The sequence below is a fragment of the Lutra lutra genome, chromosome 4 (assembly GCF_902655055.1).
Source record: "Lutra lutra chromosome 4, mLutLut1.2, whole genome shotgun sequence".
Lineage (NCBI taxonomy): Eukaryota > Metazoa > Chordata > Mammalia > Carnivora > Mustelidae > Lutra > Lutra lutra.
In genome coordinates, this window is record NC_062281.1 from 142,059,153 (window position 1) to 142,074,423 (window position 15,271).

Below are 15,271 nucleotides of genomic sequence, written 5' to 3' on the forward strand. Positions count from 1 at the left end.
AAAAAATCTACTTTCCTAGATATAAAATCAGATTATTGATTTGATTTTTTTTAAGTTTCAATTTAAATTCCAGTTGTTAACATACATATGGTGATTTGACACTTCCATACAACACCCAGTGCTCATCACAAGTGCTCTCCTTAATCCCCATCACCTATTTCACTGTTTCTGGTAACCATCAGTTTGCTCTCTATAGTTAAGAGTCTGTTTTCAGTTTGTGTGTCTCTGATTTTCCCTACGACCATTTCTTAAATTCCAAATGCAAGTGAAATCATATGGTGCTGGTTTTTCTCTGACTGACTTATTTCACTTAATATAATGCTCTCTAGTTGCAATGAGGTGAGTATTTATTATCAAAGAATTTAAAACAGAATTTCAAAGAGATATATGCACTTCCATGTTCATTGTAGCACTATTCACAATAGTTAATATATGGAATCAATATAAATGTTCTTCGGTGGATGAATGGGCTAAAAGATATATATATATATATATATATATATATATATATATATATATATATAATGGAATATTATACATTAATTACAGGAATTGCATTAAGCCTATAGATAAATTTGGAGAGAATTAACATATTAACAATATTGAATTTTCCAATCTATGAACACAGTATAGCTCTTCATTTATTTAACTCTCCTTTCATTTCTTTCTCCAGTTGAGAAAACTACTTTATTAAGATGACATTTGAGTTAAGAAATGAATTAAGCTATAGCATGAATCATGAGGCTATTTAGAGGAACAGTATTCCAGGCAGAGGATAATAAGAGCAAAGGTCTTGAGGTATAGTATACTTTGAGTGTTCTAAGAAGAGCAGGGAGGCCACCGTGGCTGAATGGAGTGAGGTGGAACAGAGAAGGGAGAGGATGAAATCACGAAAGTAACAAGAGGCCAAGTCATGTAAGACTTTGTAGGCCATTTTAAGGTTTTGAATTTTATTTAGAGTAAGATGAGAAGTGGTTGAACAGTTTTGGGCAGACGTGTGACATTTGATTTTTTTTTTTTTTTTAGGTCACTTTGGGTGTTTCAGTGAGAAAGGATTAAGAGAGAAAAGTAAATTCAAGATAGAAGCAGAATAACCACTGCAGAAAGATTTACAATATTTTAGCAAGACCATATGGCAACTTGGACTAGGATGCCAATAGAAGTAATAAGTGTCAGAATATAGATATATTTTAAAGATAGAGTTGATGGAATTTGCTGAAAGTTAGATGTGGGCTGTGAAAAGGGGGAGGAGATGAAGATGGCCGCAAGGTTTTGGGTCTAAACAATTTGAAGAATAGAGTTTTTATCAATTCAATTGGGGAAGTCTCTGAGGGGAGATGTTTTGGAAGGTGTTTATCTGGCTTAAAAAGAATAAGAAGGGGAAAAGGATTTTTTTTCTAAAATTTTTATGCACCATTGAATTTTAAGCACAGAATTTAAGAATTTGCAGTCTATGCTCTGAGTATATTTCAGTAGCAACCACCTGAGCATTATGGTCTGAGCATGAGTGGTAAGGGGAAGGCAATAGGCTGAAAGTTATTATGCTACTTCAGGAGCATGCAGGAATGGGTATTAATGAGTCTATGGGTAGGGAAGACCTCATTGAAGATTATCTATTTTATTTGAGACTTGAAGAAGTTAGCCAGCAGAGGGAGGTATATGATTTGTGCGGATGGAAGATTAATCTATAATAAGCCAAGTGATGAGCAGGTGCAAAGATCCAGAAACGAGAAGATGTGTTTGAGGAACACATTAAAGAAAGTCAAGTATGAATGTAGGGCAGGGAGAACCAAAAGGAGAATGTTGTGAAATAAGGCAGGAGGTAGGTTTAATCCTAACAACTAGATCTGCAAAACTAGTTTTGCAAAACCACTGTGCCTTGCTGTGTGGCTCCTGTGTACAGAATGAACTAGAGGAGCATGGATGCTAGTTATCCAGTCTTGGTGAGGGACTGATGATGATGGCAGTGGGTTCAGACTTCAGAGATATTTAGAGGCTTATGGACGACCAATGAGAAGAGAGAAGCCCTAAGAATGACTAGTTACTAGGTTTCTAAGGTGAGCAGCTCGGTGGATGGTTGTTCCTTTTACAAACATTAGAGTGTCAATTATTAAGTTATTGTCTCTCAGCTCCAAACCTTGGACTAATTTGGACTCTCTGTCTCTATTCTGCTTTGTGAAGCTGATGTTTGTATTTTGCAAACCACATTCCTGCTTTGCCAGCTGGCTCTATGTGAGGCTCTATCATTGGTGATGCTAGGAAGACCGCAAAGCTGGAGGAGAAAGAAAGAAATGCCCCTTACTGTCCACTTCCGTTTAGCATCTCTCCAGGAATGATTCTTCACCCCAGAAGCAGCAATCCCTTCCCACAGAAGTAGCTGAATGCAGTTTTCAGTTTTCCCTGCATTTGCAAAGTCAGTCTAATCATGCTTCTTGGAGCTGATAGCACCCACCAGATGGTGCTCCCTCTTCAAAGCCTGGATCTCAGACTTATGGGAGCCTCTTTTGAACTCAAAGATTTCAGTATCAGTTGAGTAGTATCTCTTCCTCAGATGTCTGAGTTTTAGTTATTGGGGGCCCTCTAAGTTTCTAGGTTTAATAACTCCAGTCTTTCCCCTTTATTATATCTTCTGCCTTTCCTGCAATTGCTATCTCCATGATTCCTTAGAGGATTTTTTTTTTAACTTCTAATTTACCAAGTTAGTATTTCTTTATATTAAATTCTATGGAAATAACCTGCGTGATTTCTGTCTCCTACCTGGACTGGTACAGAAATTGTTGCTAGGAATTGTCACAGGAAACAGACCCTAAAAGATGGGATCTGGTCATTAGCTTAGTTTTGCGCTTGGGCGGCTGTAGTGCTGAGCTCCTTGCTAATAGGAAATGAATGCTGCTGCCCGTGTATGCAGAAGAATCATGATTAAGTCATCACCTGTAGTTGATTGTGATAAAGTTTCCACTGAAACAAGTGCCTTGGAGCATGTACCTGCTGCATTTGACTGTTACAACAGTAGCAATGACTATAATGACTGGTGGGAAATAGATTCTTCTGAGTACACCAAAGCACTTACAGAAATAAAGTACCAACTTCGGGTCCTTATACTCTCTGCTCGGGTCTCATCAGAGAGGCAGAGACATTCCATGGCAGCCCTAGAAGAATCTCTCATTTCTTATAGCTATGGGGCTGCCATTGCTAAAAATGAACAAACATTTAATTGTCCAGTTCACAATTTTTACATCAGTTGACTCTCTAGCCTTGCCAGGTCTCTCGTGTAGAAGTTAGGAAAATGATAGGGAAGGAGAGGGGACCCAAAACTTGGATTGGGGATACATCTGGTTAGACCAAGTTGAGAATTTTGAAATATCAAGTCACTTTGAACTTCTGTCAGTGAAAGCAGCTTGTCCTGCTGTGTCTGAGGATATTAGCCTTTCCTTGTTTGAAAACTATCCATTATCCCCATAACTAGGGTCAGATGTCAGCAAGCTCCAGGGGAACATGTACAAAGTCCAGGAGGAAGCAGCTTATAAACCCCCCAAATTGCAAGATTTTCCCAATTTACATCAATATAAACTGGGGAACATGTATAGGAATGGATTTTAAGGAAGATGGGATATAACACTGGATTAGGCCAAATGTATTGATAAGAGTGCTCTTACCAGAGGTTCTGGTAACTATGAGGCGCTAGCTCACGCAGGTGGAAATATTCTAACAATTTTATTTATCAATTGTCAGAGGTTTGGGCTCTATAGTGACTTCTTAATGAGACTGAGATATCATAATATAGATGAAGGAAAGTGTAGGGAGATAGGGATATTAGAGCGCCTGTATCATGCTTAATCTACACGTTCATCTGTCAACTACATCATAAGAGGATCCAGAGGACACTCTCATCCCCAACACACTGAAAATCACATTGTTTGTAAGGCATGTACATCCTTGAGAAGTTCTTTCATGGCTATAAGCCAAGTATAATTATGGAAATGTCACTATTGAAATACTGTACATTTTCCTCTAAGTCTTCCTCAAAGGGACCTGTGGTCATTTACTAGAGTGACTGTGTGCTGGGGAAAAGGAAATACCTAGACCTTTTGAGGATTATCAAACATTGGCTAATTGATATTAATTCCTGGGTATCTATATCACTGTAATCTACCAGTGAAACTGGGGGCTTATGTAAGTCAGATATTAATTGAAGTCTTAGCCCTAATTTGAAACACAGTGGACCCAGTAGGTCTACAGACCCACTGTGTGGTTATTCAGTTTTTGAATGCATAATTAGAAAAGATACATGTCTAGACATTAAAGATATAAGTGGCAACTGGCAAAATCCTTACATTGGCTTTGACTCATGGAATAAAAACCATAACAGTAGAAAGAAGGAATCATCTGGAACCTTCCTATCCTACCAGAAGAGTAACCAAAATGAATGGCACATCTTCAGGGAAATTGCAAAGATTAGTGTCCATCACCAAGACTTGGAATAATTCATGAGTGGTGATACCTATCACATTCCCACTTAAGTGGCTTGTTTGTCCAATGCAGAAAGCAGATCTTGACAGATACCTGAAGATGATCATAAGCTTAATCAGGAGGTGACTTCAGTTGTAGTTAATGTTCTACATGTTGTATTGTTACAGAAGCTGATTAACACTTATGTGGTGGAGGTAGTAAAACTAGTTTGGAATGGGTTGAAGAGTGATGGGGAGTGGTTATAGAGAGGGTAGAACCATGGTCAATCAGTGGATAGTTAGGCCAAGTTTACTGAGATAGGAGGATCAAAAAAGCCAATTTATGATGGATTTGTAGGGAGTTCAGTTGTAAACACATTGAGTTTGAAATGTCTTTGTATTTTCAATGACTAATTTGATTACTGGTGGGTATTTATGAATGGGTCATGATTGACTATGACTTCAAAATTGTCATTTCTTTATCCTAGTTATTCTTCTTTATACAGTTGATAAACACCGAACTTGGTAATTGAAGGAGGAAACAGTATTGCCAGACTTCTTATAAAAGCAACTTTGTTCACCTACCCCAAATGAGCAGGACTAAATGCTCAATATATTGGGGCCAAATCTGTGTACAGTCACTTAGAGCTGTAGGACTCAGGGCATGCCTAAGACTCCTTCTTGGCCTTTGTTTTCCTGTTTAAAAGTTGTTTTACCATACCTACTTCCTAGAGTGATAATGATAAAAGAAAATAATAAATTACAATAGCACATGCCCAGGCTTACCATCAGTGATCAAGAAGTTCATTCCTTCCAGCCCAGCATAGAGAAGTATGAGGCATTGCTGAGAAGTTCCATGCCCCATCCATGCTTTTTAGGTCTCAGAATTTTAAGGGCATTATTCAAATAGTAAACACACATGATCTTTGCTTCCTGGCTGTAAAATAATCAGTGGAGCAACAGGGCCGGTCACTAGGATGATCTAGGCAGGCAGTGAAATAAGAAATTAGTAAATGGAGGTAGACACCAAAAAAACCCTACATAAATTCCACTATAAGAAGAGCAAGTGAGCTAAGGGAAAGGGAGAAGTGCAGGGAAAAGAAATAACATGAATTACTTTAATAAATAGTATACAGAATTAACACGATGGCTAAAGCAAGGTTTTGATAAAAAGACATGATTTAATTACAAAGAAGATTTTTTGCCGGTAATTCCACTGAGCAAAATATAAAATATGTCAAGCTGCAATGTTGACATTCCCAAATAGAGTAGACTTGTATACTAATGAGAACATTTTAATCATTTTTCCAATCTTGCACAATTTCAGATGTTTCCACCTTTATTCAGTTTAATACATAATATCTAAGTCTCATGGATATAATTCTGTGATTAATATTCCTGAGGTTAGGAAACAGGTCTGAGCACCTGAAATACCTAAAAGTACCAAAAAGTCTAAATACCTATCATAAAAAAAACCCAACTAGAGGGTGAGCACCTATCTCTACAAGCACCTGATACAAATGCTTGACTTCATTAGAATCCACAGCACTTTCCTAAGGGTCCATAAAGTATTCCTGGTGTTGAGAAAAATCCAATATAGTTCTTGGCCTGTCTACAGTAGTGCTTAACAAATATTTTTTTTAAAAAGATTTTATTTATTTATTTATTTATTTATTTATTTATTTATTTGACAGAGAGAGATCACAAGTATACAGAGAGGCAGGCAGAGAGAGAGAGGGAAGCAGGCTTCCCGCTGAGCAGAGAGCCCGATGCGGGACTCGATCCCAGGACCTGAGATCATGACCTGAGCCGAAGGCAGCGGCTTAACCCACTGAGCCACCCAGGCTCCCCCTTAACAAATATTTTTAAATAAATAACATAATCATGCTGAGAAAAACAACAGTAATTTCATTTTTATACAGTGTTAGTGGGAATACAAAATTGGTACAATCTTTTTGGAGATAAATTTGTTAATGCTATTAATTAAAAAACATGACCATTAGTTAAACAATTCCACTTCCAGAAGCTTATACCTCTACAAAGTTTAATGGACAAGGATAATCAAAGCTTCATTGTTTATAAACCAAAAAAATTGGCAACAACCTAAATGTCCATGGGAAAGGTTACATGAATTATGATGCATCCAGCTAATGGAATTTTCGGCAGCTGTTAAAAATAATGAGGTAGAATTTCTTTACTGCAACAGAAAGATCTTTAAAGAATATTAAGTGAAAAACAGAAAGTTTGCATAATAATGATAATAGTAGTAATTATTACTATTATAAATATTGTGAAGTATGGACTATATTCTAAGTATTTTACCTTTATTAACTCATTCAATTCTCACCACAACCCTATGAAGTGGTGCTACTGAGATCCTCATTTTATGGATAAGGAAACTGAGGCACAGTATTGTCAAGTAACTTGACCAGTCACAAAATTAGTGTCAGAGCAGTGTCTGGCTTGAGGCTCAGTGTTCTTACATGGTTCTATTCTATGTGTGTTAAAAAATGTATAAAAATCCATGTGTCTAGGGTGCTTGGGTGGCTCAGTGGGTTAAGCCTCTGCCTTCAGCTCAAGTCATGATCTCAGGGTCCTGGGATCGGGCCCTGCATTGGGCTCTCTGCTCAGCGGGGAGCCTGCTTCCCCCTCTCTCCCTGCCTGCCTCTCCGCCTACTTGTGATCTTTTTTTCAGTCAAATAAATAAATAAAATCTTTTTAAAAATCCATGTGTGTAAATATACACATATATGTATATGGATATGTACATACACATGTATGCATGTATGTATTCATATCTGCATGGAACATGGCACTAAATACCATCTCTGAACTGTTAGCAGTTGCTTTCTTTAAAGAGTTGGTAGAAGAGGAAGAGGGGAAGATACTTTTTATGTGACACAAGTTTATTTTGCTTGTTTGCTTTTGTTATGAGAGATATTATTATTTTTTAAAGATTTTATTTATTTGATAGACAGAGATCACAAGTAGGCAGAGAGGCAGGCAGAGAGAGAGAGAAGAGGAAGCAGGCTCCCTGCAGAGCAGACACCCCGATGTGGGGCTCGATCCCAGGACCCTGGGATCATGACCTGAGCTGGAGGCAGAGGCTTTAACCCACTGAGCCACCCAGGCACCCTGAGAGATATTATTTTCATAGCAATTTTTTCACAGGTGGTTCCCAAAATATAACTACCTCGTTATTTTTCTTCTGCTGCTAGCAATTAAGGAAGACATCTGCCCATTTTTCCTCATTGTTAAAAAGTTATTCATTCAGCAAAAACATTTAAACTGTGCTAGGTGTCCCTGCCTGTCCTTGTCCTTAGGGAGCTCACTGCCTACTGGAACAGCCTGACATATAAACATGTAATTCCAGAGCTTCTATAATGGGGATGTACAAGGATGGGGTGGGAGGGGCACAAAGGAGAGATAACAATTCTGTGGAGTTCATAGAGGGACAGTGTGAAAGAAGGTAGGCAAAGAGGAGGTAATGCTTTGCCTAAATACTAAAGGAAAAGCAGGAGTTCTTGAGGAAACAGGGGAGAGGAGGAAGAGAAAAAGCATCCTTTTTGCTTTCAGGAAAATGGGAGTAAAGACACAGAGGCAGGAAACCACATTGTTTTTCACAGGACTGGGCATAGTTTAATTTGGTTACAGCTTAGGGAGGGAAATGTGAGGAATGCCTCTGGAAATGCAGGCAGAAGGAACATCCTGTAAGTGGGTCATGTTAAGAACTTCATCCATGTACCAGTGTTTCCTAAGGGATATGCAAAGAACAAAGAAAGGTGTTCATGGAAAAACTCAAAAGATATGGATCAAAGGATATGGATCAAAAGATATACACAGAATGGAGTATTATCTGGCCTTAAGAAGGAAGGAAATTCTGACATATCCAAAAGCGGATGAACCTTGAAAGCATTATTCGAAAATGTCAGACACAGAAGGGCAAATACCGTATGATATACCACTTACATGAGGTACCCAGAATAGTCAAATTCATTGAGACAGAAGGAATAGGGTTACTAGATGTTGGGGTGAGGAGGAATGGCAATGACTGTTTAGTGGTTAATAATTTCAGTTAGAGATCATGCAACAGTTCTGGAGATGGGTAGTGGTAAGTTGCACAACAATGTGAATGTATTTAATGCCACTGAATTGTACACTCAGTGGTAAAATGATAAATGTTATACTAAGCATATTTTACCATAATAAAAAAAGGTTGAAATAGTCAATTCTATGTTATGTGTATTTTACCACAATTACAAACTATGGGATAAGAGAAATAAAAAAGATAGACAAAATAGATACATAATTCAAATTCAATTCTTTTTTCTTTTTGACATTAAAATTAGGTATGTCATTTCTTTGCTCAAGTTGATAATGATGATTTGTTTCTGTTACATAATAATGGCTGCCACTTACTGAAAAGTAGCTCTGCGCTAGTTTTACATCCATAGAGATAAGGAGATGCTGGCCAAGAGAGGTCAACTAATTGACCCAAGAGTAAGTGGTTAGTGAGGGGACATTTCTAGGGATCTTAGAATCCGAACTCGGCTCCAAAACCCTTGCTCTGTCACCAATCCCCAAGTTGCTACTTTTTTAGATACGGCTTCATTTTGCTTAAGCAAGTTTTCCCTTGATCTGCAAAAAAAGTACTGTTTGTTTTCTGGGTTCAGAAAATGTAAAAAGCCCAGGGATGGGCTTATATATGCAGAATAAAATGTTTGTTGAGTGTTTCCTTTTACCCACGTATGATACTTTTGAAGGGCTTTGACCTTCTGAAAGAGAGACCAAAAGAGCATGCAAAGTGAGTCTAGACGCTCGCACCACACAGAACTGCTTCGCCAGCCACCTGTTACCGAGGGGAGGATGGTCCGTACTTCCCTTGCGGCTGTTATCTGGAGAATACGGCTTCTGGGCCACCCGCCGCCAGCTTCCCCGACTTAAGATACGCGGCCGCAGAGAGACCCAGAGCAGACTCGCGCGCAGGCGCGAGGCGGCAGCGGCGTTCAGAGTCTGTGCTTTGCCGCCTGGCACCCCAGTGTCCCGGAGTGGTTTCCCTCCTTGGCCTGTTCTCCCTCTGCGCCCGAGCTCAGGGTCGCCCCTGCCCCTTCTCCAGGCCCTCTCCAACCCATGCCCAGGCCAATCCCGGCGCGCCCCCTACCCTCTGACCCTGCGTTTCATAATGCCGGAGCGAAGTCCCCAAGGGTGTGAAACCCAGCGTTCCTGCCCCTGGGCGGGGACGGGCGGCGACCGTGCGGGGAGGCGAGGCGGCGAGGGCGCAGCCGGCACCGTCCACCGGCCAGGGCCCGGCGAGTCCCCCGGGAGTAGGCCCCCTGCACCGCTCGGCCCCACCGCCAGGCCCTCCCGCCGCTCCCTTCGCAGGCCGCCGCCGCCGCAGCCATGGCGGAAGTTCATAGACGTCAGCATGCCCGGGTTAAAGGAGAAGCCCCCGCGAAATCCTCCACACACAGACATGAGGAGGAGCTGGGGATGGCGTCGGCCGAAACGCTGACGGTGTTCCTGAAGCTGCTGGCCGCCGGCTTTTACGGCGTGAGCTCCTTCCTGATCGTGGTGGTCAACAAGAGCGTGCTCACCAACTACAGGTAGGGCCGAGGCGGCGGCGGCGACCGCCGAGGCCGGGGGAGGAGCGCGCGGCGGCGGCAGGGCGCCGGCTCCCTGGACTTGCGCCGCTAAAGTTAAAGCTGAACAAAGTTGGGCGGGAGCTGGGGAGGGCGGGCGGTGAATGAGCGGCCGGGGCTGCGGGGTTGGCTCGGCGCGCGGGCCGGGGTGCGGGTTCAGCTCCGGGCGCGGAGCTCAGGACCGCCCCGTGCACGTTTCGACCCCGGTGGGAAAGCGCCCATCGAGCAGCGCTCTGGAAACCTTGCCCTTCAGAGCGATGGAGGGGAGTTGCTTCGTGACTTTTGGCTCTTGAGCATGCCAGGCTGGGAGCAGAGCGAGGGATGCCCTCCCTTCCCCGCAGCCTGGCCCGGGGTTCCGGGCTTCAGGGTCCCTGAGTTCGCTGACAGCCTCTGGGGACGTGCTCATCAAGCTCATTTAAGACCGTTCTGCCGCTGTCACTGGGACCCTGAGGCCGAGGCAGAAGCAGAAGCATGTTTGTTGTAAAGATGTGAAACCACTGAGGAGACCTATGTCTTCACCCGTTGAAAAATCCGTTGCAGGCTGCTTGCTGAAACTGTGGACTCGGACAAGATGAGACAAGTGGCCGCCGGAGGCTACAAAATCAGCGGCAATCGGCGGCGTTGCTTGACAACCAGCAGGGATTTTTCTCACGTTTTCATTTGGGGAGACGTTGGTGTTTGTTTCAAAATACATTTTAAGGTTGCAGATGTGCAAATTGAATTCACAGAACTGCTTTTGAGTTTTTCTGACCCTCTATTTCTCTCTCTCTCTTTACCTTTTTTGTAGATTTCCCTCCTCACTATGTGTTGGACTTGGCCAGGTTAGTTGGAATCTTCAGCATTACGTGGTTTATGTCGTTGGAACTTCTGTGTGTGTCTTTATATGTAGAACAGTGAATCTGTGTTCTCTGTTTGCAGATGGTGGCCACAGTGGCAGTTCTCTGGGTGGGAAAGGCACTCAGAGTAGTCAAGTTTCCTGACCTTGACAGAAATGTACCTCGAAAGGTAAAATAAAATAGAAATAATAAAATCTTTATTTTCTGAAAACAAGTCGCTATATATTTTTATCAGTCCTCTGCATATTTAAAAAATTGCAGTTTTGAACTTGCCCAGAATGGGTATAATGAAGGTAAAGAATAAATGTAGTATTACATGTTTTGAAAAGTCCTACCAACTCCTTAAAATTAAGGGGGAAAGGCCCCCAGATGTCTTATGTTATTTTAATGAAGACTTGTTGGGAGTACAGCTGTTTTGCATTTTCTACATCCATCTAACCTAGCTGACGTATCCTACATTCATTATTCCTTGGGTTTATTTTCTTCCTCTTCTGCCTGCCTCTGCTTGACTCCACGTGCAGATAAAATGCCTTTCCCTTTTCTGCTGACATTAGAGCCATGGGCTATTACATTATCATATTTTTAAAGCAAGTGATGTTTCTGTCTTATATGGTTTGATCATACTCATATTTCTGTTTCTTTTTTTCTTCTCCATTCTTCCTTCTCTTTGCCATAGTACTGCTGTTATCCAGGAGTAATGTTTTTTGGGTGCTTCATGGGGGCCAAAAATTGTATATGAGTTCTAATCTTATGTTTTAAGTGGAAAGAATTTGATCATATAAACAACTGTTTCTGTTTGAAAGGACCTTGTTTTAGCTGTCTTTATTATTGAGCTTTGTTATCCCTTTTTAAATTTTCTAGACGTTTCCACTACCTCTACTATATTTTGGGAACCAAATCACGGGACTGTTCAGCACAAAGAAACTGAAGTATGGATAACTTTATTTTACTAGTGAGGTTAATATGATGTATTCTTCAAACTGTACTTGAATGTCAAATATTTAACACATTGTTATTGGAAAAAAATGAAAGAACCAGAAAGCTTTTGTTACTAAATAAGATTACACCAGAGGTTTTAGTTTAAATTCTTTAAGTTTGAAAACAAGGAGTTTTTGTTTGTTTTGGGTCCCCCCCCCAACTTTGATACTAGAAGTCTTAAAATGTTATAAAATGCTGCTATAGGAGATTTTCATTATTTTTCCAGAGCTATAGTAGTGAAGAATATATGCTAGGTTCCTGGGATTTCAATTCTTTAACAGAATTTATAAATACTATATTTTAGGCAAATTCTATAAGCAAAATCAGAGGGTGGGTAGGAGAACTTTTGTAGTTTTTCTTTTACATGAGGTAGTTAAAGTAACATCAGACGGAACTCCAATACAAATACGATTAATATTATACCCATGAGCATACCACCATAGAGGCAGCATGTTCACTTTTAGAAAGAAGCAGTAGTTCTCTGCTCTGCGACAATACTGTTTTATTATCCTCTAACCTCCTAATTCTTGACTTCTCCACTTGAGAAGTGTAGTATGTATTAGGTGTATGTGATATTAAAGTTATACATATGGAAAAGCCATTTAACAGAAATCCATGGTTTCACTACTTCCACTTAAGCTAACCCCCGGCATATTAGATGATTGTAAAACAGAATGGGGAGATCTCTGAGGATCAGAGACAAAGCGTTTTTCATTTCCTCTTTCTTCAGACCCAAGAAATGTGACAGAGTGACTATGATGATATCTCTGGGGCAGGGTTCGTGGAAGTCGAATTTATCATGCATGGGTGGGGCATCCTTTTCCATCTCATTACCCACTCAGGAAGAAATGTAGACCTGCTGCAAAGTGCTGCTTGTATAGAATTTGCTCTTTTTCATCCATTGTCATCCATCTATCCATCCATTCATTCACACCCTATCTCTGGTTGCCAGCTAAGTATAAGGCACTTTGGAGTGAAATGGGATATATTCAGAAATAACTATATTGCAAGAGACTGTGTTTGACTAGTGCAAGCAGAGTGCTCTGATAATTTAGAGGAAGACAAAAGTACTTCCACAAAAGAACAATCAAGGAGTATTTCATGGGGTGAGATTATCATAGATGCTGTTTGGAGGGTTGGGGATGTCGTTTTGTGGGGCGTGGGTGGGAAATAAGATCAGTCTAGTAAAGAAGGACGAAAGAGGTCTTTTTCTTTTAAAACTAACATGGTTACTGTTCAGGGTGTTTGTATAATAAGTAGTGTAAAATTAAAAAGTGGCTGTTACTAGTCTTTGATAATAGATATGTGATTGCTACCATTTTTTATAGGTAGCCTGAAGTTTTTCACTTCTTGTAGTTTTATAAAAGCAACTCTTTCAGGCTTTCAAATAAGGATTACTTCTAGAGAATAAAGGTTTAATTTAATCACAGATTAACCAACATGGAATGAAATTAATCAGCATAACGGAAGGAAGAGACTAGCATTATTCTAAGGTAGTTATTTGGAGAATCTTAGTTCAAAAAGTCAATCGCTAAACTTTATTTTACCTAATTATATTTTTTCTCTTTTTAAAATTTTCTGCAGCTTGCCCATGTTTACAGTTCTGAGAAGGTTCTCCATCCTGTTTACAATGTTTGCTGAAGGAGTTTTACTCAAGTGAGCTAAATTTCTAATATATATGTATATATCTAGTCTTTATTGGACTTTAGTCATCTTGAAAAGGGGCCAGCATATGTGAAATAGTAAAATTACTTCTCTTATTTCTACTTTATCTTTCAAGAAGTTTAAGGACTTTCTTCCTTTGCTATAATAGTTGATAGTTTATGGGTTCAGTAGTTGGGAAGATTATGAATTGGAATTGGAATCTGTCTGAACATGAGATACACTATCCAGAATTCCTTTACCTACTGTTGCCACAAGTGATGCTGGGTCTGAAACATCAGTATAGGTTTTATATAATGTTCCTGTCTTGGCTATTTTACTACAAATGTGTGTGACCTTTTTCTACTGAAAGAAATTCTGATTTGCAAAAATTCAAACTCAATAATAATAGCAAATATAAGAATAAGAAAAAAATGAATATACTTTTTTTGTATAAGTTTTTGCTTTCTCAAAAGGATTCTTTGAAATATCCAATTCCTTGGAAACATTTAAAATTACAATTGCTTATAGCTTTTTTAAGGAAAACTTTTTTTTGTCTGTATTGCAGAATGAATCTTTGTGAATAACTACAGGTACATGTATGCACTTTAAATTATTTTATTTTGTAGGAAGACTTTTTCCTGGGGTATTAAGATGACTGTATTTGCAATGATTATTGGAGCCTTTGTAGCTGCCAGGTAAGAATGTATTAGGACCACATTAGGAAATTATCAATAGTTATTGATAATCAATTACTAATAAAAAGAATTTTGTATAGGTTGAGTAAGAATCTGTCTTTGGGAGGCATCCAAAAGACTCTTTAGGAAGTTAGATCTTTCTGGCCATATTTTCTGCTCAAGACTGGCAAAATCTGATTCGTCTACTTATTGAGCACATTCTATATGCAACACAATATGTTTGGAATTTTACACATATTTATGCATTCTTTACAACACCTCTGAAAGATGTGGGTATAATTTTCCTATTTTCAGTTGAGGAAACGGAAACCTAGGTTCAGAAACTTGGTTGAGGTTATACAGCTAATAGATGGCAGCACTGGAATTTGAATTTGTGCCTGACTCCAGAGCCTGTGTGCTTCTATAAATCATGTGGTATTCTTTTACTTTATTTATATAGTGCTAAAGAAAATAGTGCTCAGAAAAGGCAAATGATAATGAATTCTTTCCTTGTGGTGGAATAATAAATAATAGAATATCTTTATTTGGCCTCACTTAAGATATAGCACAAGTACCATGACTTATATATTCTATTAAATTATTGAAGCTTTCCCCATTGTTTTAAAGTTTCAGTTTTAAAATGCAGGGAGAAAATATATGCCCAAAGACTGAGAAAATTAAAGTGATGGCTAGAAGCCTTCTACATTTTACTTTGACCAGGGCATGCATGTATGGGTTTGCTAATGCCGCAAATTCTGCCTGACATTTATTTTCTGTCTGGGGTTCAGTGTGCTTCTTGGACTGGCTCATTTACCTTCATCATTCCTGTAGTATAGGCAGGGGGAAATACTGTTATTCACATTCCACCCCAAATCTCCGAAGTGAAATTGCATTCTTAAAAAAAAAAAAAAAAGACAAAAAAGGATAGAAAACTTGGTTACTAGAATTTGATTATATGGCTGACTGTTTTTTCCTTTAGGTAATAAAGCCTTCTTGAAAAATAATTCTATGTGAGCCTCTGACCTTTTTGAAGCAGTTCTGTAAAGCTGGTG

At 39.6% G+C, this 15,271-nt stretch overlaps 1 protein-coding gene across 1 annotated transcript in view; it reads left to right on the forward strand.

The window, feature by feature from the left end:
- The first annotated feature begins 9,698 nt into the window (after positions 1–9,698).
- Positions 9,699–15,271, forward strand: part of SLC35D1 (solute carrier family 35 member D1) — a 42,687-nt gene continuing 37,114 nt past the window's right edge. Inside the window, exons 1-6 of the mRNA XM_047725372.1 lie at positions 9,699–10,051; positions 10,875–10,908; positions 11,006–11,092; positions 11,785–11,852; positions 13,486–13,557; positions 14,172–14,240. Coding sequence (XP_047581328.1) covers positions 9,849–10,051; positions 10,875–10,908; positions 11,006–11,092; positions 11,785–11,852; positions 13,486–13,557; positions 14,172–14,240 — 533 coding nt within the window. The 5' untranslated portion in view covers positions 9,699–9,848. The remainder of the gene's footprint in view (positions 10,052–10,874; positions 10,909–11,005; positions 11,093–11,784; positions 11,853–13,485; positions 13,558–14,171; positions 14,241–15,271) is intronic.